The 23,090-nt window shown below is 32.3% G+C and overlaps 1 protein-coding gene across 2 annotated transcripts; it reads left to right on the top strand.

The window, feature by feature from the left end:
• The first annotated feature begins 1,199 nt into the window (after window positions 1-1,199).
• LOC133337846 (sodium/potassium-transporting ATPase subunit beta-2) lies at window positions 1,200-18,813 on the top strand. Of its 2 annotated transcripts, none has more exons than XM_061546055.1 (6): window positions 1,200-1,514; window positions 16,713-16,853; window positions 16,917-17,036; window positions 17,957-18,249; window positions 18,317-18,485; window positions 18,676-18,813. In XM_061546055.1, exons 1-6 carry the CDS (start codon window positions 1,370-1,372, stop codon window positions 18,777-18,779), a joined length of 972 nt encoding a protein of 323 aa, XP_061402039.1. In that variant the 5' UTR covers window positions 1,200-1,369; the 3' UTR covers window positions 18,780-18,813. The 2 variants fall into 2 exon arrangements, with proteins under 2 accessions (XP_061402039.1, XP_061402038.1); XM_061546054.1 differs by lacking the exon at window positions 1,200-1,514 and adding an exon at window positions 7,987-8,148.
• The last annotated feature ends 4,277 nt before the right edge of the window (window positions 18,814-23,090 follow it).

Below are 23,090 nucleotides of genomic sequence, written 5' to 3'. Positions count from 1 at the left end.
TGCAACTGACAATTGAATGCACCAAACCAAACAAAAAACAAATTTACAGCGAAATGTCACCTTTCTAACGAGCATAAATCTGAAATTGTTTTATCGAGAAATCTATCAGTACAGCCATCTGCCGAAACAAGTATGGATATATTTTCCCCCAACCTAATATTTGAATAAAATATGTAGTAATGGAAAACTCATCCACAGAAGTTCCCTATTATCAAGAATTGCAATCTAAGTAAATTGAGCATTTATTGAAATATCTCCTGATTTATTATACCTTTACTAAAAAAACTGATGCTAAAAACAATGTTCCATTATTTTTATGGCGCCCAACGTGGGGCCTAACTGATTTATCTTTTTCAACAACACTTGCTCCTGTAACTTTGTTTTATCAAACCAAAATGTATAGGGACGACGGTGTTGATGATGATGATGATGATGGTGTGATGATAATAGAAATTTACACTTGTGGCATGTGAAGTACAAAGTAACAGACATGCGGACGGACAGATATACAGGCAGGCGAACAAGTAACACAAAATATCATTGCGACAATTGAACGATATTTGAGCGTTGACGCCATCTAAACAATCACCACACACCGTAGCTTAAACGGGAGGAATTATCTTTGATTAAGAACGACGCATGGTTGCAGATCAGTGGCTAAATTCGGTGGCAGCGTTTCGAAGCTTTTTGCTTTAGTCATTCAGATTTGTACTTGCGGCAGCGAACCAAACATTTTTTTCTGCTTTGTTATTCAAAATTTATTTATTAAACTTTAGAGAGATAAAGAACAAAATACGAATATCAAGTTTGTGTGCGCAAATTGCCTAAACTCGGCTTACGGGGTTTTTGCTGCGTCGCCGACAGATGCAAATGCTTTCATGTTACAGCGACCGCCTAACTCTATGCTAAGCGACAGACGATCAGCGTCAAATGCTGAAATCCAGCAGCAGCAAATCTTGAATTAGAAGCGCAACGACAACGAACAGCATTCATAGATTCGAAATCGGGAAGTGTTGGTCATTCGTTTGTGTGTGGAGTCCTGAGTAGCACGCGGGTCTCGGTTTCTTCTCTGGATACAAAAAGACGGATATCTCGGATTAAATAAAGAAATATTCTTTAAATTATTTACTTAAAGGCGCTTGGGCAAGAAAACCACCAAAAGAACGAACCGAATTTTATAAATATATACATTTTAAATCAGTTTAAATATTACATAACCGTTTTGCACAGCATCGAATTCATTGTGTTATTTTGATCGTAATCACGCGTCATAAATCCTCGAAACTTATTACGTTTGACGGATTTTCGTCCTCAACGGGTTAGTCATCACAATCGTTCACGCGTTAGGGATCTATTCCTTAATTTCGTCATGCCGACCGTTGCCGAAGAGTCCATTGACGCCTTCCAGAATTACTATGCCCGTCCACCAGAGAGGCCAAAGAAGAAGTCCCTTAAACAAATGATCTACGATGATGAGACTCAGCAATATTTTGGTAGAACTGTTGAAAGTTGGGGTAAGTTTGGGAACAAAAAAAAAACACAACAAAGGATGTGAAAATTTTGGAATATTGTGGGGAATGGGGTATATTCCGTATAATGCTAATAGGGAAATACAATTTCATATATGGATTTTCATCATAAATTTTTATAGACTCTATATTGAATACATGAACATTTCGAAGAAAATTTTAATTTCCGCCGATCGTCTATTCAAATTTAAATTTTCACTGACATCTTTATTTGCAACAAAAGACAACAACAACAATACATATTACGATCAACGAAGACAACAAAGATATACAATTTTTTTATTTGCTACTCGTTCTGCCTTTGGATGCTGTTCATGCTGATGATTCCTAAAGCCTGACAGCTGCCAGCCTGACTGGCTATTTGCATGTGTGTTTGTGTGGCTGTGTGCACATTTAGATTTGTAGAACGATATCAATTAGATAATTGCCTCTATGCTGAGATTTAAGTGTGATTTTCCATTATGTCTGTGACACTGTGACCTCTGTATTCGAAATTTTGTGTGTTTTCTTTGGGGGGAGGTGTATGTGTAAATTTTTGTATGTATTGGATATTTTAGATGTATTTGTGAGTTATTTGGAGGTCTAAAGAAATGTAGCAAAGTCTGGTTTCTATGATAGATTATATAATATGGATCACAGACTTTTAGATTTAACCGGATACAGGTTGATTTTGAGATGCTGAGTATTGAGATAATCGCCACAAACTGTAGGTGTGGACATAATGTATACTTCGTCACCTAGAGAAGATTAATTGTTTGTGACCTATGAATTGTAAATACATACAGGTAGGCAAACTTTAGACTTTTCGATTTAGTACGAGAAACGGAGGAAATTTATGAATTATGTAATATCAAGCAAAAAAATGAGAGTAGGTGTCGCCGATAGATATATAGCCTATGGCATGTGGAGGTCTTCCGAATATAACATAGTTTTTATTATTCGCTTTATGTAAGGTATATGTTTTTAACAAAGAAGTTTCGGATTTAATGTTGACCAAATTGGTTATTGTATTCGATTGCAATTTAATTTACAAAAATTAAATATTGAACCTTTGTCGGTGAGGTACCAAAAGGAGTGGACTTCTAGGTCCCACGCTCGTACTTGATCTATGCTTGTTAAAAATAATAGATAACTCAATGTTTGGATCAGATCGGACATCCCATTCACTTGATATTGGATTTGTAAATATTGAAATTTTTACGATTTGTGGGGAAGTACCAGAAGAAGACCAATGGCCCCCATCGTTTGACTTCATTTAGGCTTGGTAAAATTAATAGGTTTTGGTTCAAATCTGATAGTCTGTTCGCATGATATTTTATAATCTGGTACCTCTACCACAAATTTTTGACCATATTGTGGTAGAGGTACCAGAAGGAGTGGACCGATATTCCCCATCTTTGAACTTGAACTAAGTTTGGAAGAAATATTATGATGTGCAAAGTTTGAATGAAATCGGATACTCGCTACGAATGTTATAGTGTTCACCAGACGGCCAGGCAGACGGATATTTGTAAATCGACTCCAAATTGTCTGAAACGGAGTTGGTCTAAAGAAACATGGGGTCTAAAACTAACATTTCGATGAAGCGCATTTTTGCCCTCAGCAAAGTGTATATACCCTCATTAGGCATGAGGTTGAGGGTACAAACATTTTAAGTATTATTAAGTAGTTTGTATTTGTGTATGTGATGAAGGGGTATCAAACAGAGATAACTGAATTAATCCTCACTAATATTTATTTTTTAATAAGTGTCCTATGACCCAAGATTCTACAAAACATTTCATACGATAAACCATCTAAATACTCGTCCTTTTGTCTTATAACTTGTAATAATGCTTTAGGCGTGTGTGGCCTAAAGTTGTTGGTGAGGATCGCTTAATATATAGGAGGTCAAATGATATAATCCCGTATTTGTGTCGGGGTTTTCTGCTACTCATTATAATTATCATCGGAATTTCACAAAGGCTCACATGCGAACAAATTTGCGGTCTAAAAATGAAAGACTCAGGCCTCAGTAATGCAAGGGTATTGGGCAGCATGGATGCGGAACATTGTAATAATTGGAGTGTAATAAGTAATTGATCGAATTGTTTATACACATATGTTGGAAAATGAAATGGAAAATATACCGCGTGCCTGGGTGTTTCAACATAACAATAACCAAAAACATAATTCGTAACATGTCAAAGGTTGGTTGCTGCAGTCAAAATTCTAGGTTTTATAATGGCCAACACAATAATCAGACCTTCAGCCTATAGAAAAATATTTGTACTAGATAGAAAAATAAAAAAGAGTTTCACAAAAACCCTAAACTCTTCCCAAAAGATCGGGATGCGAGAAATAGTATACCCAAGGCTCAAATTAAGCATTTTATTGACTCAATGCCTCGTAAGTGTACTGCCGTAATCAAAAACAATGGCACTGCTGTCGATTACTAGCAAAATTTGCTCATTTATAAAAAAATTAAAAAGTTTCTTTAGTTTTGACCAAGCAAAAAATATTTTTAAAACAAAGTTGCAGGACATTTATTCAGCTTGAAATTTCAGTATATATCTACATGAAATTAAAATTTAGTAAGGTGTCCCATGGTCTGATTCCTTGTGCTTATGAAGAAAATGTAATCACTGTCCGAAGATGACAATTTAACCATTCCTCACCTGTCTCCCACAACAACTCTATTTTCCATCGCACACTTCCATGAATTCATGATTCACACAATCCCTTAATCACCCCTTAAAACATTTCTATTTATTATGTACTCAGACTTTTTATAACTACTGTTAGTAGTGTTTGCTACGCAAATATCCAGGCTGTGTGTACTGACATTTCTAACGCCTTATTTGCCTTTTTGTTTCTTGTTGTTACCTGTGTGTTGTCTCTCTTTGTGTGTTTTACATTTGGAGGGAAAATACGTCAGCTACCTGTTTTCTTAATGAAGGGCGAATTCATTAGATTCAACCCCTGTTTTGCAGATCATGCTAAACAATGTGAGTAAATTTTTTCTAAAAATTTGTCATGCAGACAACGATGCTAGTTTGAGTTGTTTTCATTAGTAATATCAACTTAGCGTTTTTTCTAATTTAAATCAAGGATAATTAAATTTATATTCATATTTATTAATTTCAGTATTAGATTGGAAATTAATGAAGTAATATAAAAAAACTAAGTTTGTAAAAATTAATTATTCATGTAGACCCAACCCATTTAAACAGAGGTACTATAATTATAGAAAATGTCAAATATTTATTAGTGAAATTTTATTAAGAATCTGCGAATGTTCTGACCTTTTTACCTTCGCGTAAACGTAACGTCTTACTTCATGATAGTACTTCTACATATTGTCATTTAGTAGGGGAGAGGGGGGCACCTTTGAACGTGGGGCACCTTTGAACAGCGCTCATAAAATCTTGGTTTAATATTTTTACGACCCGCAACCACATTTTTGTATATGGCAATCTTGTTCTCCATATGCGTAAACCAATTTGGCTTGCTTTTTCAGTTGTGGAAAAATTGTGCATGGGTGACCATGTTTTCTTTATAATTATAAAAAAATTCCAGTGTCATTGTAAACTTTTATTCATTTGGTTGTAAGGGCGCAGGAAGAATTCTGTGATAGTTTTCTTTCGTCAAACAAATTTTTTGCATTCCAACAATCATTTCAAACATAACTAATGTAATTTCTTTCATATATATTTATTACAAAAAAAGTTATTTTAAATTTCGTAAAATTTCATGGGTGTTTGAACATGCCCTTTAAATTCGAGTAAAAAGCATTTTTAACTTTTGGCTTCGAAAATTTCAAATGTAATAAGACTTAACTGTATTTTTCACCATATTAATTTTGGTTTTTATGTCATTTTATGTTTTAATAACTTTTGATCTAATTTTTTTAAATTTTGAACATTTTTTATATATTTTTTAATGAATTAATGCATTTCTGATATATATTAATAAAATACATACATATTTAAACATAAACACTGTAAAAAACCATGTCGTTCACAAATGTCAACCCCTGTTCAAAGCTGCCCCCCTGGGGGGGCAGTTTTGAACACTTTGAGTTCGTTCATTAAAACAGTAATAAAATATATTTATCAAGCTTATAGTGTGTCATATGTATATTCATTTTGAAGGTTACATATGTACCTATTAGGAAACCAAAAATTATAAAATTTATATAAGGCTTGAAAGCAAAAAGTACTATTAACAAATGTTTAGTACACAACTACATATTGGGATATAATTTTTTGTACAAAAATTTTTAGTAATTCATAATAACATTCCGTATTCTTATTTAGTACAATATAAAATTTGTATATTAATATCGATACGAAATTTTAAATCAGTATCTCCATGTGTTCCTATAAAAAATTACTAAGCCATATTCGAATATAGTTTCCCATCTCTGCCATTAACTGGAATACTACTAAGATAGAGAGAGTGCTTTAGAAAAAAACTGTTATAACAACGTGGTTAAAACAATAACAATAATAACAACAAACACATTACCTTTATGTATCTTATGGATAGTGGATGAATGTATACAAAGAAAACTGGGATAGATGTGATCTCTATGTTAGGCAAGAGAAACAACGAGTAGAAAATGTAGTAATGAGAAGTAACAACAAAAGGGTGCGGCGACAAGGCACACTAATCGATTCAAGCTCTGTTTAACAATTTCCCCCAAACAAAAATGAGTTGAATTTTGTTTACAATCCAGTATTTTTTGCTCTCCCTGTGAACGTTCTCTGTGTATCCAATCAAACACATCATTATTAAAATGCCAAACTGTCGATCATTGAGTTGGAAATGGTTAGTTTTGTTTTTACGAGCGCACCCAAACAACCAGTAGCACCAGCAGATACATTAAAAACAAAAATAACAGAGAGAACCCTCTTTAACTCTTCTTGTTTGAGTCATTTTGAGTTGGTTCGAATAGCTGCTACTGCTGTTTGTGTGGTTTAATGGTGGCGGTTTTTTTGAGACTTTTTTGGCCGCCATCCAAGCCATGTCTCAGCAACTTAGATACTGGTTTCAGTATGGTACGAGTGTTTGTTTTGAAATGCGCTAAGTAAGCAGTCCGAAAACGGTAGAATAAAAACAAGAAGAAGAAGACAAAGCCGTCTCCTGATTGAGTCAGCAAAAAAAAAAAACTGAAATAATTGTGTTGTGAATTGGCTTCTTTACACGAAAAGCCTTGTGTATTAAATAAAATTGTAAACATCGATTTCTTCATATACCAAAATAATAAATTAAACAAATACTTAATAGCAAACTAAACGACGAAAAATTTCCAAATTTAGTTCAAACAAACAAATAAATAAATAAATTTGTCAACACACGTTGTGCATTTGAAGTACACTTGAGTCTGTCTCAATCTCACCTTAGAAGAGTTAGGAATTTAAACTCTCTTTGAAAAAGGTGTGGCTGACTCAGTCATATGAAAATCGAAATGTGTTATTCTTTTTATATTAACAAAAAAAGTTACTTTTAAATGTGCTATAATAAAGAAATTTGATCATTTGCATTCTAAAGAAAATAAATAATGTGACTTTTGTGTGGCCTTTGCGAAAAACTCAATGAAAATAAACCGAAAAGATAAATGGATATTGCCAAATGACGCTGCTATATGCTTTTATGCGTGCTCTAAATGCTTTAAGGCCCCAACCACAGCAAAATAACATAATGTGCTGATAATGAGGATTTTCTTCATGACTTCGATGATGATGACGATGATGATCACCATCGTTAGCATTTCATGATGATCCACATTTGCAAAAAGAAAAAAAATATTTGTTTAGTACATTGACTTGATGCTGTGTATGGCCAAAATATTGTCATAGAAGAGATAAAAACGATAAACAAAATGCCCAAAAAGAAATGAAATCACAATCGTCTTTACATTTGGCCATGACAGCAATACAAATTTTCCGTGTAAAAATTTTCAAAGAAAATTATGGCTAAGAGTAGTTGCAAATTTACGGGCGATCGTGAGTGATCGTAGAATTTTTGTAATATCGGAACACCGCTTGGCAATACAAAATATTCTTTTTTCATTTCATTTTGGGCATATTTGGTTTAAATTAAAAAATATATATATATTTCTTTATACGCTGAATGAAGCTAAGCCTAAACAGTCGGTGTGTAAACAAAGAGAGTAACTTAAACAAAACCAGAAAAAACTCCCTCTCGCACAAAAAAAGTACAGTGTCTACCAAAGAAAAAAAAAACCAAAGAAGATAATTGTGGTTTATGGTGAAGAGGAAATTTGTTCGATTACATAATATTTTATAAATATATATTTTTTAATTTTTTAAAGATAAATCTTGAAACAAAAAGAAGAATCCAAAGGCACAAATATTAAAAACAAAACAAAAGTAAATTATTATCACAAAAAAGGACTATTATTGTCCTGGAATATATATTTAATTAACTTTATATAACCTTAAAAACACATACAACAAAATGTCAAAACCACGACCAATGCAGCATCATCAGCCCCACCATGGAAGCCTTGAACAAGAATTCCAAATACGACGCAAGGAATCCTTTCACTGGGGCACATTTCTTTATAATACCGAAAAGGGCACAGTTATGGGCAGAGACAAAGTCTCCTGGGGTAAGTTTCGTAACAAAAAATACATATTTTGTTAAAACAATGTGGTTCCTTTATTTTTAATGCTCATGGTAATGTGGAAATTAGAAAATAATATACAAACATGGCTCAAATGAAAAAAAAATGACGGGATTAGTTAGGAACACATAACGATATAATCGAATATAAAGGGAACTTTATAGATAATGGAACAATGTATGGAGAAGCATATGGCTTAACGATACCCCAAACATATATGTTAAATTGTAACTGAGGTCTACCTCTACATTAGCAAAACACATCCATAGTGTCTTAGCAGAAACGTACATGCCAAATTATGTATATATTTAGAAGTGTTCTACAAACATAATAAAATAAAAATTTGGACTTCCTCTTTTGGATAAAAAAAGGAAACAATTCTTGCAGAACTATGGAAAATTCAGGAAGAAATTTGAACACGATATGAAAAACTTCGTCAGGAATGTGAACCCACACTAGCCTTATTGGTAACTTTAAGAAGAAAGCCAGTCTTATAAATAAATTTAAAGACAAAAAAATCGAAAAGTGGGGAAAATCATTCAATCATTCTTTCAAAGTAAATATTATTCAATAATAAAAAGGAAATACTATATTAGTCATAGAGAAAAAATCTACGTGCAAAACAACAATTCAGATTCATAGGAGATCGACGATATCCAGTATCTTACAAAATCTAAGACAAATAGAAGTTCTGGAGGAGAGGCAGGGTCATAGAAATAAGTCAAAATTTTAGTCCAAGAGAAAAATTTCTAGGTGTTAAACAAAAATTCAAATTCTTAGGAAACCGACGATATCCAGAATCTGAAGAAACTAGGACTAATAAAAATTCTAATGAAGATGTAGAAGAAAGCGTAAAGGGGTCATAGAAATCAGTCCAAAATTTACTCAGAAATTCTAGTCCAAGAGAAAAAAATTTAGGTGCCAAACAAAAATTCAGATTCAAAGCAAAATAAACGATATCCAGTATCTGAATAAACTAGGACTAATAAAGAAAGAAGAAAGCCTAAACGGGTCATAGAAACCAGTCCTAAATTTACTCATTAATCCAAGTCCAAGAAAACAAATCTAAATGCCAAACTACAATTCGGATTCTTGGGAAACCGACGGTTTCCAGTATCTGAAAAATCTATGACTAATAAAAATTCTGGTGGAGAGGAAGAAGAAAGCATAGAGGGGTCATAGAAATCATTCCAAAATTTACTCATTAAAAAGATTAAAAACCAATTATCCTCCATTTAAAGATATCAGGGCATATCTAGAATGTTCATAATGCATTAGAAGTTAGGAGACCTAAAATTTCTAGGCGGCTCAATGTATCAGATTTCTCAAATATCAATATATATTTCTCAAATATCAGATGTAAGGCAATAAAACCTGCCAACGTTTTCTTTTAATAAAATTAATACTTTCAAAATAATTATGGTCAATACCTCAAAATCTTCGTGGACTTCGGAACCATTCAGTTAATTACACAGAAATAATTATGAATTAAGAAATAACTATGCAGGCCAAGGCTTTAAAATTGGCTTTGTATTAAATACCAATTAATAAAGAATCATTTTGAACGTCGTTTTCCTTTATTCTTTTAAAATACAATGTCTTTCCCCTTCACTCTGAAATAGAAAAAAATTTACAATTATCTCAAAAAATTACAGGGCGCTGATGTGTCAATTACTGCCCAGAAGCGAATGGTGGATGTTTTGAATAAGAAACATCATATTTTTCAAATTTTAAGCATACATTTGTAATATGTTCTACTATTTTTTAAATCTTCGTCAGCATATACTGATACATTTATATATGGAACTTCCGTAGATATACCCATATAAGATCTTAGTTGTGATGAATCCAAAATGCTTGTGTACCCCTGAAAATGATAGGTTTTAGCGGACTCTCCTTTGGAAGACATGTCCGATTTTTGGTGGAATATATTTACAGATCTATACAGATGTAAGATATTAGATGCAAGTATAGGTTTCTTATAAGATCTTTTGCTACTTTGCAAAGGAGGTTTCACATTTTGGAGAATTTCACAACATAGTATTTTTTTATATTTATTTTTTTGTATGTGCAAAATCTGAATATAAATATTTTCATCGATTACGAAAGCATCATCACCTTTCGGCATTTACACAAAACAATTTTTTTTGCATAACACAGATGACGGGAACCAAGTGAAAATAAATAATGTTTTTTTTCGTGTTTTTTGTTATATATTTCAAGTTTTCATGAACAGAAAACATATTTAGAATAAATTTATGTGCTCACTCATACACATATGCGGGGCAAATAGGTACATTAAAAAATGTATGTATGCGTATATTGGGGTGTAATGCGTATTTTGTAGTTAAAATGTCAATAAAGGTATTGAATTGATTCTGCAAGTTTGGATATGTTCCACCTCAGATTCAATAGAGTTTGATGAATAACTATTCTGCAAAATTATATTCAAAATATTCACACCAAATTGGAAAGCCTCGCATGTAGCAATAAAATATAATACACCAAGTACAGATTTTGATCAAACATACGGTTAACCAAAACCACATTTTATTCCACTCATTTGAATTTACAATTCCATGTTATTTTTAGGATTTTCGACAATTACTCACGTAGGACATAGTGAAATAGTTAAGACTACAGAAAATGAATTTATAATTAACTCCATATAATATTATATTAAAATTTTAATGACTCCTTGAGGGTTTGAGGAGGGTTTGTTATTGTGCTGGCAAATATCTTTACTTTTTGGTATAAAAAAACATTCCGATGGGGAAAGTTTTGTTGACAAATGTTCACGAATAAATTGTTTAACCGTCCTCTTATTTAATGTATTTATGCCAATATGAGTCGTATATTTTGAAAGTGGCTTAAGTCTATTGTAGGTTCTGATACAAATCTTGGTTTTTAGAAAATTTTACAAAACATATTTTGTTACATATTTCATCATTTGGAAGGACACAAAACCACAAACAAATTTAATGCCACATAATAATATTTTTGAAACAAATTAAATTCAAACTTTAATATAAGTAAAATTGGACTTAAACCACATTCAACTTAAGCGACACATATTATACTTTTTCAAAGTACTTGAAAAAAATATATTTTTTTGTAATCTTGTTCAGCTCTTCCTTCGAGGCAGTTGTTATCTCATCGATTGTAGTCTAGCACCATTCTTTCAAGAGTCTCTTCAATTTTCGGGACAGTGGAAAGTTTAAGGGGACTAAAACGACAAGAGTTATTGTGGTACAACATTTTGTTCTTCGATAACCAGAAGCTCCCGTCAACGTGTGTATAACGTGGGAATAATATTCGTTGTGGATTAAAAAAAGTAAGATCTAAACCTTCACAATGTGCACTAATATTCAGTCTTGGGACATTTAACCATAAATCTATTATTTGCCACCAGTTAATATCTTCTGGTGGAGAAAGGAATGTGGCTGTTTATAAGATCTCATGAGCAATTTCAATTCCGAAATTTTGACACCAAATATCGAGGCTAAAACAAAATAACTTCAAGCAAAACAACTGTCAAAAAATAAATAAACCTTCGAAATGTTCGAACTTGCCAGCATAATATGAATACAGACATAAGACAATAAAACAATTGAAAAATCCACGAAAAATCCTAAAAAAATATTATTTAAAAAATACACGCCTTGGATAGGCCTTGAAAAAATATTATTTAAAAAATACACGCCTTGGATAGGCATTGAAAAATATTATTTAAAAAATACACGCCTTGGATTCACGTTTTGGATAGGCCTTGAAAAATAACCTGTAAAAAATTCTCGCTCCTTAAAAATATTCTTAAGAAATCCACGTCTTGCTGACGGACCTTGAAAAATATTATTGTCGAAATACGCATCTTCATTTATCGTGCCTTTTAATTTTTATTTCAAAAAATAAAATTTCTCAAACACCAAAATAAGGAAAATATATTCTTTAAAAATTCACGCCTTAAGAAACTTACGTCATGGATAGACCTTGAAAATAGTCTGTAAAAATCCTCGCTTTAGATTGGCTTTAAAAATATTCTTATTGCCAAAGGTCTTGCATTGTCGACAAAAATAAAATTTCTAGAACACCAAAATCACGATATTTTCTGAAAAAATCCAGTACTGTCTATATATTCTGTGAATTCATTTTTTTAATATTTAAGTCTACGATTTCCTACATGTTCTCAATTTCTCCCCAAATTAAGGACATTAATAATCCGATTTTGTAAAATGTTCCCCAAAGAAGAAATTAGACTTGTATACATTGTCGGCTAATAATAAATCTTGCAACAAAATTCGACAAATCTTTGGCATTTTATTCCCACGAATGTTTGGCGATTTGTATACGAAGCACCCACACAATGAAAATGTTCACCTGGTAGCACCCTATTACACATAATTAGTTGTGGTTCCTCATCCCATTTAAGAGGGAGGAAATCGTTAATGCATCACCGTACAGTGCACACACACACCGACAAATAAAAAAAACTTAACCTTGCTCTGTGACTACGATCAGCATTAGCAGCATCAACATCATTTCGTTACACATATGAAAATGTCAAATAATTGGCCATAAATTGGGACATTTTTTTCTGCATTTACAAATACAAAGAGCCACACAGACACAAAACCTTGTGGCATTCATATTTTTTTGGTACATTTTTTTTTTTTTGCACAACCCTCAACAACTCTCCCCCTTTTCTTTTGCACTATCACAGCAACACCCCATATGCATTGGACGTTTTTGTTGAAAATTCAAATAGAAAAAATGTTGTCAAATGGCGGCAATGGTTGCTTTCTCACACAGCTAATGCTAATTGTGGCAATTATAGCAAATATCCATCCATCCCCAAATTGAAATGACGTCTATTTTTCCTCTTTGTTGATATTTACTTGGGCATTACGAGGAGAGAGCTGATCCGCAGATCCAAAACAAAAATAAAACCTAACCAAATGAATATTATCAAATCAAAATGCCACTACAAACTGAAATGTGTGATTTAATTTTTTGTTTTTGTAAACTTTGAATAGAAGTGATTTATTTGTTTCAAATTCCAAATCTTAATGATCACAGACTTTTTTGTTTAGGCAGTATAATTAAGAATCGATTATATTGTTTATACACATGATAGCAAGTATATTCCTCCCTGCTTCTTTGAGTGACAATGCATTTGTTTATAATGCAATTCAATATAATTGACATTGAAATTCCTAGTAAAACCCAAGCTTGAAAAGGCCCTAATTTACTATACCATAAACACAGGAAGCTTGTTTAATTCAATTATATAGCAGAAAAGCTGAGCTGGTGTATTTTTGCATAGCTACTCATTTATTCATGTTTCCAGGTGATTTTTTATTTCAATATTTTGCCCATTTGTCATAAATCACCCAAGAACATTGTCCGTTAGCTTGTGTTATATGAAGTTCAAAATTTACAAAAAGCACTTAAAATTCGATTAGATTTGATGTTCATACGTAAACAACTACAGTAATATTCAATTTACAATAGCAATGCATAATTAACCCGGTTAAAAACAGCTCACCTGTTTATGAAGAATTTCCCTCTTTTTTGTTTGTTTGTTTACAATTCCAAGAAAATTATTTAATGAGAAAATAACGTAGTGGATGAGTACTTATGAGAGAGTCTTACTCTATTACAATTTTGTCAGTTACCGACAAACTTGACTCACAACAAATCTACTCATCTATCAATCTGGCAACACTCAGCTTAATACCTCTAAACCTGACTTAAACTCACTCACTCACTTAAGATACCAAACACACATACACACGCGTACGTACTGCCTTTTCTTAATGTGCTGATCCATCAAAATGTCTAGCTTGTTATTCTCTGAGAGTTTGAGAACATTTTAAAAGCATGCGCTTCTACAATTGTTCAAAGCACATTTTCTTTCTCTGCTTGATAATTAATTTATCTTTAACCTCCATAAATTAATGTGGCCCAAGAAGTCAGACAAAACGACAACAGCAACAACAAGAACTTCATAGTATCTCACACATTGTCCACTGGGGATTTGCTTGCAGTGTTTTTTCTTCACTCTGTCTAGTTTTCTTAGCGTGCCTTTTCGATTCATCATCATCACCACCATCGTCGGCGTTTAAATGATGTCAATTAAATTACGCATCTCTACTACCCAACCACCAACCGACCATCCTCTTTAACCGCCCCATTTGTCATCATCCAACGACAACAAAAAAAGAAGATTTTCTGGAAGTCAACAATATGACAATTTCAAAACAATGTTAATGTTCTGTTATTGCTTTTTGTTAAATACTTTATTTAATTTGTGGTGATAATTTAATGATCAAATTGTCGACAATCTTGTATTTTTTTTAACTAATGGGAATATGATTTTTAGTGGATAATAAAGTGCATTATGAAAGATATATTTGGGATTAATGAGGTTTTTTTTTTTAATATTGTTGAGCAAATGAAAATTATAATTTATAGCTTCGATGCTTCGTTTGATATTGTATTAAGACGAATATTTAAAAAGTCGTCCTTTATACCCATGGTAATTATACATTCTTATTTGCCATAATAAAAACAGTCATGCTTATTCGTTGGCCAGATCTTCTAATCCGGGTAAAATTGTATAACGGTACAGACCAATTTTTTATATTGCTGTTGCGAGTGAGTTACAGGGTGTTAAAAATTAAAGTGAACAAAGAGAAAATTCGGCATATTTTAGATTTTTCTTTGACAAAGGCGAAGATGCAAGCCAAGCGTCTGAAATTGTGAATAGTGTTTATGGTTCCAATATAGTGTTTTTGGTTTCGTAGATTCCGTTCAGGAATTTTTGATGTTAAAGATGCACTTCGCACAGGTGCCGCTCGTCAAAAATATTGATTAAATCGGAGAAATTGTCGAATTTGACCGGCATGTTAGCAGTCGTAACATCGCCCAGGAGCTAAACATCGTTGTAAACCATTTACAATTGACCAGAAATGGCTAATAGAAGAGGTGTCGTGTTCCACCAGGACAACGCTAGGCCACACACATCTACAGGGTCTCGCCAGAAACTTCGGGTGATTTCTTATATAAAGCTAATAATAAAACCATTAGCTTTATATAAAAAATATGTTTTTTTCAAAGAGGTTCCGGATTTAATATTTAAATCAGACATTCCAATCTCCTGATATTGTCTTTACAAATATTGACAATTTTGGCCATTTGTTGAGGGAGGTACTAGAAGGAGTGGGCCAATGGGTCCCATCTTCCTACTTCATCTAGGCTTGGTAAAGATAATAGGTTGTACAAAGTTTTATTAAAATCGGATAGTCCGTTTTCATGTTATTATAAAATCTTCGAACTTAAACTAAGTTTGGAAAAATATTAAGATATCCAGGTTGCTGCCTTCGAGAGTTATCGTGCGCACCAGCCAGCCAGACAGACGGACATTGGACGGACATGTGTAAATCGACTCCAACGTTTCTGAAACAGATTTAATACAATATTTCGATGAGGCACATTTTACCAATATCAAAGTGTATATACCCTCATTAGCCATAAGGCTGAGGGTATAAAAAATTGGTATCTGGGGAGGATTGTGAAAATCGACTACTAGAGTTTTTTGCAAATATAGAGTAGGACTTCTATGAGAGAAGTATTATGAAGTTACCTTTAAAATGGCAACAAATCATACAACAAAACGGTCCATATTTGCTCCAAATCGGACATTCCGAAGCATGTTAAATAAAGTCCTATAGTTCATATAAAAGTAATGGATTTATTCCCCTACCCATATATATGGTTGCTCTCGTATAAAGGCACATTAAGCACATTTTCCAACCAAAATGGCAATAATTTGACAATCCGATTGTCAGTGGATAATTATCTTCTTTGCAGAAAATGTTCAATATAAACGTAGCCCTCAGTTAAACCTGGAAGAGTCTTAGTTCTAGCCGAATTTTCAAACCTTTAATTTGAGTTTTCTTATTATCAGAAGATAAAAAACTCCTTCCTAACCTTCTTAATTTCGGACATGCAGATTTTGTATATATCCACCATGATGAAGTTTCCAAAAGTAATCTATGGACTTTTGTATGCTCTTACAAAGAAGACTACTGTCGCTTTTTTAGTTATATAAAAATTGCAGCTAATGAATTAATTGCTGTCGAATTATGGCATGGAAAATATTTAACACTAACTAACACACCTGACGTTATCACACAGTGGGTCTGCAACCTTGTCGCAACATTTCCTTGCTTATAGCCCACGAAAATAATACAATTTCGTAGATTGTCAACAAGAACCTCATAAAATACGACACTATATTATCAATTCTCATGTGAACAATATCGGTATTTTTTATATCTCTACAAGTTTAACTAAAAAAGAAAAATGACGTACTATATCAGACCATCATCGTGTGCTAGTGACGTTCTTGTTATTTCAGGGTGCAGAAAATACGTCATATTTTTTCAAACGCATAAATAAATTAAAAATAGATATATTCTTTGAAATCGTTTTTTTCAATTTTAAATATTAATGATGTGTTCTTCCTTCTTCTTTTATTTCTTTAGCAAAAATTGGCGTATTTTACACAGCATTTTATGGAGTCTTAGCGGCGCTGGTAGCCATTTGTATGTGGGCATTTTTCCAAACATTGGATCCACGTATACCAAAATGGACACTCGATGGATCGTTGATAGGAACAAATCCAGGTATATTTATGAAATTAAACATAAACATATTTATATAATTAACATATGTTGTTTTTTTGTAAGGTCTCGGCTTCCGACCCCTACCCGAATCGGAAAATGTGGAAAGCACCTTGATTTGGTACAAGGGTACCCATCATGAAAACTACAAACAATGGACAGATTCATTAGATGAATTCTTGGCTGGTAAGTTCTGCAAAACGCCTAAAAAACATAGCTGGGCTAGTGGACTTGGTTATCATGTCTTGGTTGATAACTCCGTAGTGTCAGAATGGACACTCGATATGTCTCATAAATTGAAAGCTATAAAATTCTTTTTTTATTTTCTGTAATTAAAATCTTATCAATTTCTAGTTTTAACTAGAAAAACAAGCAGAGATTTCTATCTAGAAATACATGGTCAAGTAGTTCTGATAAGTCGACTGGGGATCTACGTATTTTATTTGAATTTTTAGGTATTGCAAAACGTGAGCATTCCTTGAACTGATTTTTTTTAAAGAAATAATTCAATCAGTTATCAACGCTTAAGCGAATGATTTTAACAAATGTATAGTTATATAAAAAAGAAGTTAAATAAATATTTCTATATTAGAAACCTATTAGGAAATTAAAGAAATAAAAAATTTCATATTCTCTATGAAGATCCAAGTTTTTAGTACAAAAAATCCGCCAAAGGTCACAGAAAACGAAATTCTATAATCAATGTTAGCTAAAAAATGGCAGAAAAAAAGAAAATATTCAATTTATGAAATCTCTACAAATTCTGACATTGGGCGCCACCGCAACGCCCGACTTGCAAGAACATGAACTTATGTTTGTAACACCTTGAGGAATTTCTAAGTAATTAAGTGTGTATAATTATACTCTCTATAAGATCGTTTTTGAACTCAAAAATTAAATGTTCACAGTAAAAGGATTTATCATCATTAAAAATTCATCAAGGATATCTCATATCGGAATGAAATCCTTAATGCAAGAGATGTTCTACAGGCCTATCCTGGACATTTGAAGGGAGTTTCTCCCCTCTTCTGAAGCTAATAAACGAACTAGTCTGATATTTTTATAGCCCAACATACATTAATAATTTAATTTATTATTTATTTCAGTTTACAAAGTACCTGGTTTAACACCCGGCCGCGGTCAAAATATCTACAATTGTGATTACAATCAACCCCCACCAAAGGGTCAAGTGTGCGATGTCGATATCAAGGCCTGGTCTCCCTGTACCAAGGAAAACAACTACAGCTATCACAAGAGCTCACCATGTGTATTCTTGAAATTGAATAAAATCTATGGTTGGATACCCGAATTCTATAACAGCTCAGCTGATTTACCCGAAAAAATGCCAAAAAGTTTAAAAACTTATATTGCCGAAATTGAAAAGACACAGGCCCATAAGGTGGGTGGGAAGGGATTTTCCCAATAAAATCTTGAGATTTATTGTTGTATTATTTTCCCTTTCGCAGATGAACACTGTTTGGGTATCCTGTGAGGGTGAAAATCCTGCCGATCAAGAAAATATTGGTCCAGTCGATTATTTGCCCATTCGTGGTTTCCCCGGATATTTCTATCCCTATCAAAATTCTGAGGGTTATTTAAGTCCTTTGGTTGCTGTACATTTCCAAAGACCAAATCGTAAGTATTTTTTGGGAAATTTCAAGATTCTCGCAATGAAGTTTGTTCAAAAATTAGCTTGAATTATAATCTGGTGTTTTGACGAAGTTGTATAAAATCCCTCAATTTATGAACAAACCTCATCTAAGGATTATTTTTATTTTCAGTAATTTATTAATAATATTAATTTCATATTCGTCTTCTTCCTTAGGTGGTATTATCATCAATATCGAATGCAAAGCCTGGGCCAGAAACATCTTCCATGATCGCAAGGAGAGATTAGGCTCTGTGCACTTTGAACTTTTAATAGATTAAAAACAAAAAACAAGAAACGTATTTTTCGTCAACAACAACAAAAAACTTCCTTACCACACACACAAACACACATTAAGCCAATATTTAGTTAAAAGAAAATTAAAATTAACTTTTCAACGATTAACGTTTGCTTATTATATAATATTCTGAAAACAAAAAAATCAAAACTGGAAATATATTTTTGAAATATTTCCAGGAACAAAACATGTCTTCTCTCTAACATCTGCAGCAACTATTATTTGTGCTTTAATTAAGATTTTATTTTTGTTTGAAGTAAACTGCCATTTCACCAAAAAAAAGAAAAACAACTCGAATACCACAACAAACACAATAACAAAAACATGGAAAAGGTAAAGGACCTCAAAAAAAGGCCTGAGCTCTTTCCAAATTATTTTCTATTATTTTGGGCATACATTTTATGTTTTTGTATTAGAATTATAAACAAAAAAAAACAAAACAACAAATATATAGAATTGTTTATTGTAAAGTCTAGTTATAACAAAATAACAACCAACAAAGGAAGATGATTTTTGCAGCTATCATCAATCATCATCTGGAGAACCGGCTGAAGGAAAGAAACAGAAGAGAGAGATCATCTCTTCCAGAAAAACATATTTTGTGAGTGTCATTTTTTTAGTTTCTAGCAATTGTACAAGTTAGTTTAATAACTCCGAAACCAAAAGGACCCCCGACCACTAACGTCCCCTGAATCAACAACCAAACCACTCCCCTTTAGCCAACGCCCATACTTTATATAGAAATATGTATTATTTTATTGTAACGATTGAATTAATTTGCAACCACCACAACAAAAAACAAAGTTTTACTTTTAAATTGACATTAAATTAAATAAATGTTTTTTTAAGTTTTAAATTAATAAAAATTTACCAAAAACAACCAAAATAAAAATTTACTGTATATTTAAATGACTAAGTTTTTAGGATATTAAGTGCTTTTTTGGCTTGGTACAGCGTACCACTTCCAATTGGCTTCCGCTTCCTTTGCACACAGGAATTTCATAAAGCAATAATGACAAATCGGTATTAAAATCACTACTGTGGACTTCTGATAAAAATTTAAATTTGTGGTTCAAGGTAATTTTTTTAACTTTCAATAAACAGTGTCGAATATTATCCAAATGTTTAGGTTAAATTTCGGTAGGAAACTAAATTATATCGGATTTTAATTAGATTTTCTTTATAATCGATTTTATTAAATAATGCGACTACGGCTTTAAAATGTCCATAAATGGACTTACACCAAAAAATACAATAATTTTTAGGAAGGATTTGTTCATGACATATAAAATTTGGTTTTTTGTACAATAATATATAATATTTTATACGGAATGAGAAATATAAAACCTATATCGAAGTGAAATAGTTTGTCAAAACAAAAAAATGTGATTCCAAACCTTACTGGAATTCACCCACTTCAAGATATATTCATGAGATAAGTGTAAGTGTTTTGGAGTACATTTCAAAATTTTGTTTGATTATAAAATATTTTAAAATGTATAATACCTATATTGTGGTTTTGTTGAATAAAATACTACTAAATATAAAGCAATGGTCGGTCGCACCGAATTTTTAAAATCCTTTCCTTTTTAGATTTTCAAACTACATAAAATAGTTTGGTATCCTCTGGAAACTCGAAATTCTAATCTTCAATAATTTTTAGCTTGAATTGTAGCTTAACAAATAGTCTCATTTTTACCAAAATAAATCAATTTTTACCAAAATAAATCAATATTATACTAACAATAACAACTACTACTACAAAAACAACTTTTCAAAAATATACATATATGGAATATTTTTTTTCAATTTGTTCGTCAAGGACGAGACATAAAATTATTAAAAGTCGTAACAATATGTTTGTTTAACACATTAAAAGGATGTTAAGTTCGGCCCGGCCGAACGTTTTATATCCTCCACAATGAGGATGGCATTCAAAATATGTGAAATTAATGAGGGCTCATAGAAGAAACATCAGAATCTTGAATATAGCGAAAAGGGCGAAAAAGGAGGATTACCTAATAGGAGGTTAGCGTTTTATGGGGCTATACCAAAACGGGCATCAATAGTAATCATTTTGGTTCAAATCGGGGTTTCCATTCGCCTAATATTGAATATATAAATATTGAAAAATTTCGATCATTTGTGGGGGAGGTGCCAGAAGGAGTGGACCAATGGGTCCCATCTTCAAACATAATCTAGAATTGGTAAAGATTATAGGTTGTACAAAGTTTGGTTCAAATCGGACATTCCATTAACCTGATATTGGATTTATAAATATTGAAAATTTTAACCCTCCGTGGCGTAGGTACCAGAAGGAGTGGACCGATGGGAGCCTTTTTCTTACTTGATATAGGCTTGGTAAAGATAATAGGTTGTACAAAGATAAAATCGGATAGTCCCTTTGCATGTTATTATATAATTAATTTGTAGCACAATTTTGAACATTTTGTCGGTGAGGTACCAGAAGGAGTGGACCGATAATTCCAATCTTCGAACTTAAACTAATTTTGGAAGAAATATTAAGATCTGCAAAGTTTAGATGAAATCGGTTATTCCCTTCGAATGTTATCGTGCGCACCAGCCAGACGGACGAACGGACATGTTCAGATCGACTCCAAATTTTCTGAAACGGATTTGGTCCAAAGAAACACGGTGAGACACATTTTCACCGTATCAAAGTGTATGTACCCTCATTAGTCATTAGGCTGAGGGTAAAACAATCAAACACAATTGAACTATTTCTTTTTACTTTGAATTCAATAAGGAGTAAATTAACTGGATTTATTTTCCTATAAATAACACCCTCTTCCTATAAATTTCCTTTTGGGTGTTGTAGGTGGTATAAACATATTTTCTTAGCAAACATTTGTTTTGAACTATTTTCTTTTTTTATTTATTATAACTAAAATAATTTGAATAGTTGGCCGAGCCTTTTATACATGCCATATTTTGTTCTGTCACCAGGTATTGTTACCTGGCGATAAAATCATTGCGCAATGCCCGGCCGTAATCAGTTAACACTAACACCAAGTAATTTGCACTGATTGCTGTTCCACATATAGAAAAGTAGTTAAAGAACACAGATGATAAGATATTGAAGCGACAATTTTATGTTCATTCTACAGAGCAAAGCAAAGCACAGCAAAAAAGAATAACTACAGGAAAAAAAACCTGCTACGTATGAAGCACAGAACGAAGAGATAAAAATCTAAAGAATAAAATTTACGTAAATCCAATGGCCCCTCTTTTTATTATTATTGTCTTATCTTCCTGAAAATGTTGCTCTAACCCTACTCTATTGGCAATTATTGTTAATATTCTTATTGTGATGGTCACTTGTTTGAATTTTTTTCATTGTTGTTTTGTTATTTCTTAGCCATCAATTTCTTTTACGTTATAATAAATAACCAAATACTTTATTGGCCTTAAATTTGTTTGATTTGACGTTGCTTGCTGTGACGTCATTTATGATATGTCGAAATTTATTTTTTGTACATAGACATTTCAGTAACAGGAGATAAGAATGAACGTTGTTTTGTGGCTCTTCAATGACATCAGCAAAAGTGCGAAATGACTGGGTACTTGTGTGAATTCAAATTATTTTTGAGAACAGAAAAAGTCTCTTGAGGTGCAAACAAAAACCAATTTAAAATATAATGAATATGGGCATTCAACTTAAAAATCCTTAGGTGCAATTAATATATCCCATGACCAACATTAAGTAAAACAATGGCCTATATATTCAAACACATTTACACATATGGGAACATACATACATACATATATCATTTACATTACTCATTTACATGGAAACACAAACAAAATTGCACTTACTTCCCACCTGTCATCTTTAACGCATTTAAAACGGTATATATGTATATATATAGCAGCTGATGACATTCAACAGAGCACCCAGAAACACCTTGACTCATTTCTCTCTGTTTTTCCACCTAATTATTTACATTTTCCAGCCACACACAAATACAAAATAGCAATTCAAATGATTTTAAGTAGGGGATGTTGCATAAATAATATTCAAATATATATTTCGAAAAAAATTTAAATTGCATTCTTAAGTTTTGATACGCTAAGCAACAAGAGAAAATACCGTAGCGATGTATAGTCATATCCACTGAGTAAGCTACAGTGGTATTGAGAAAGACTAAATAAAAGTGCATTTTTCTTTAATTGGAAATTCATAAAATCCCAATGGATTTTGAAACAAATTGAAAATGTTCTATTTTTTATACCCTACACAACTATGTTGTCAGCGTATTATAGTTTTGTGCAG

This window comes from Musca vetustissima, unplaced genomic scaffold, assembly GCF_032173495.1.
Source record: "Musca vetustissima isolate MV318-11 ecotype Yass unplaced genomic scaffold, APGP_CSIRO_Mvet_v1 utg320, whole genome shotgun sequence".
Taxonomy (NCBI): domain Eukaryota; kingdom Metazoa; phylum Arthropoda; class Insecta; order Diptera; family Muscidae; genus Musca; species Musca vetustissima.
This window is presented reverse-complemented; position numbering and strand designations above follow the sequence as displayed.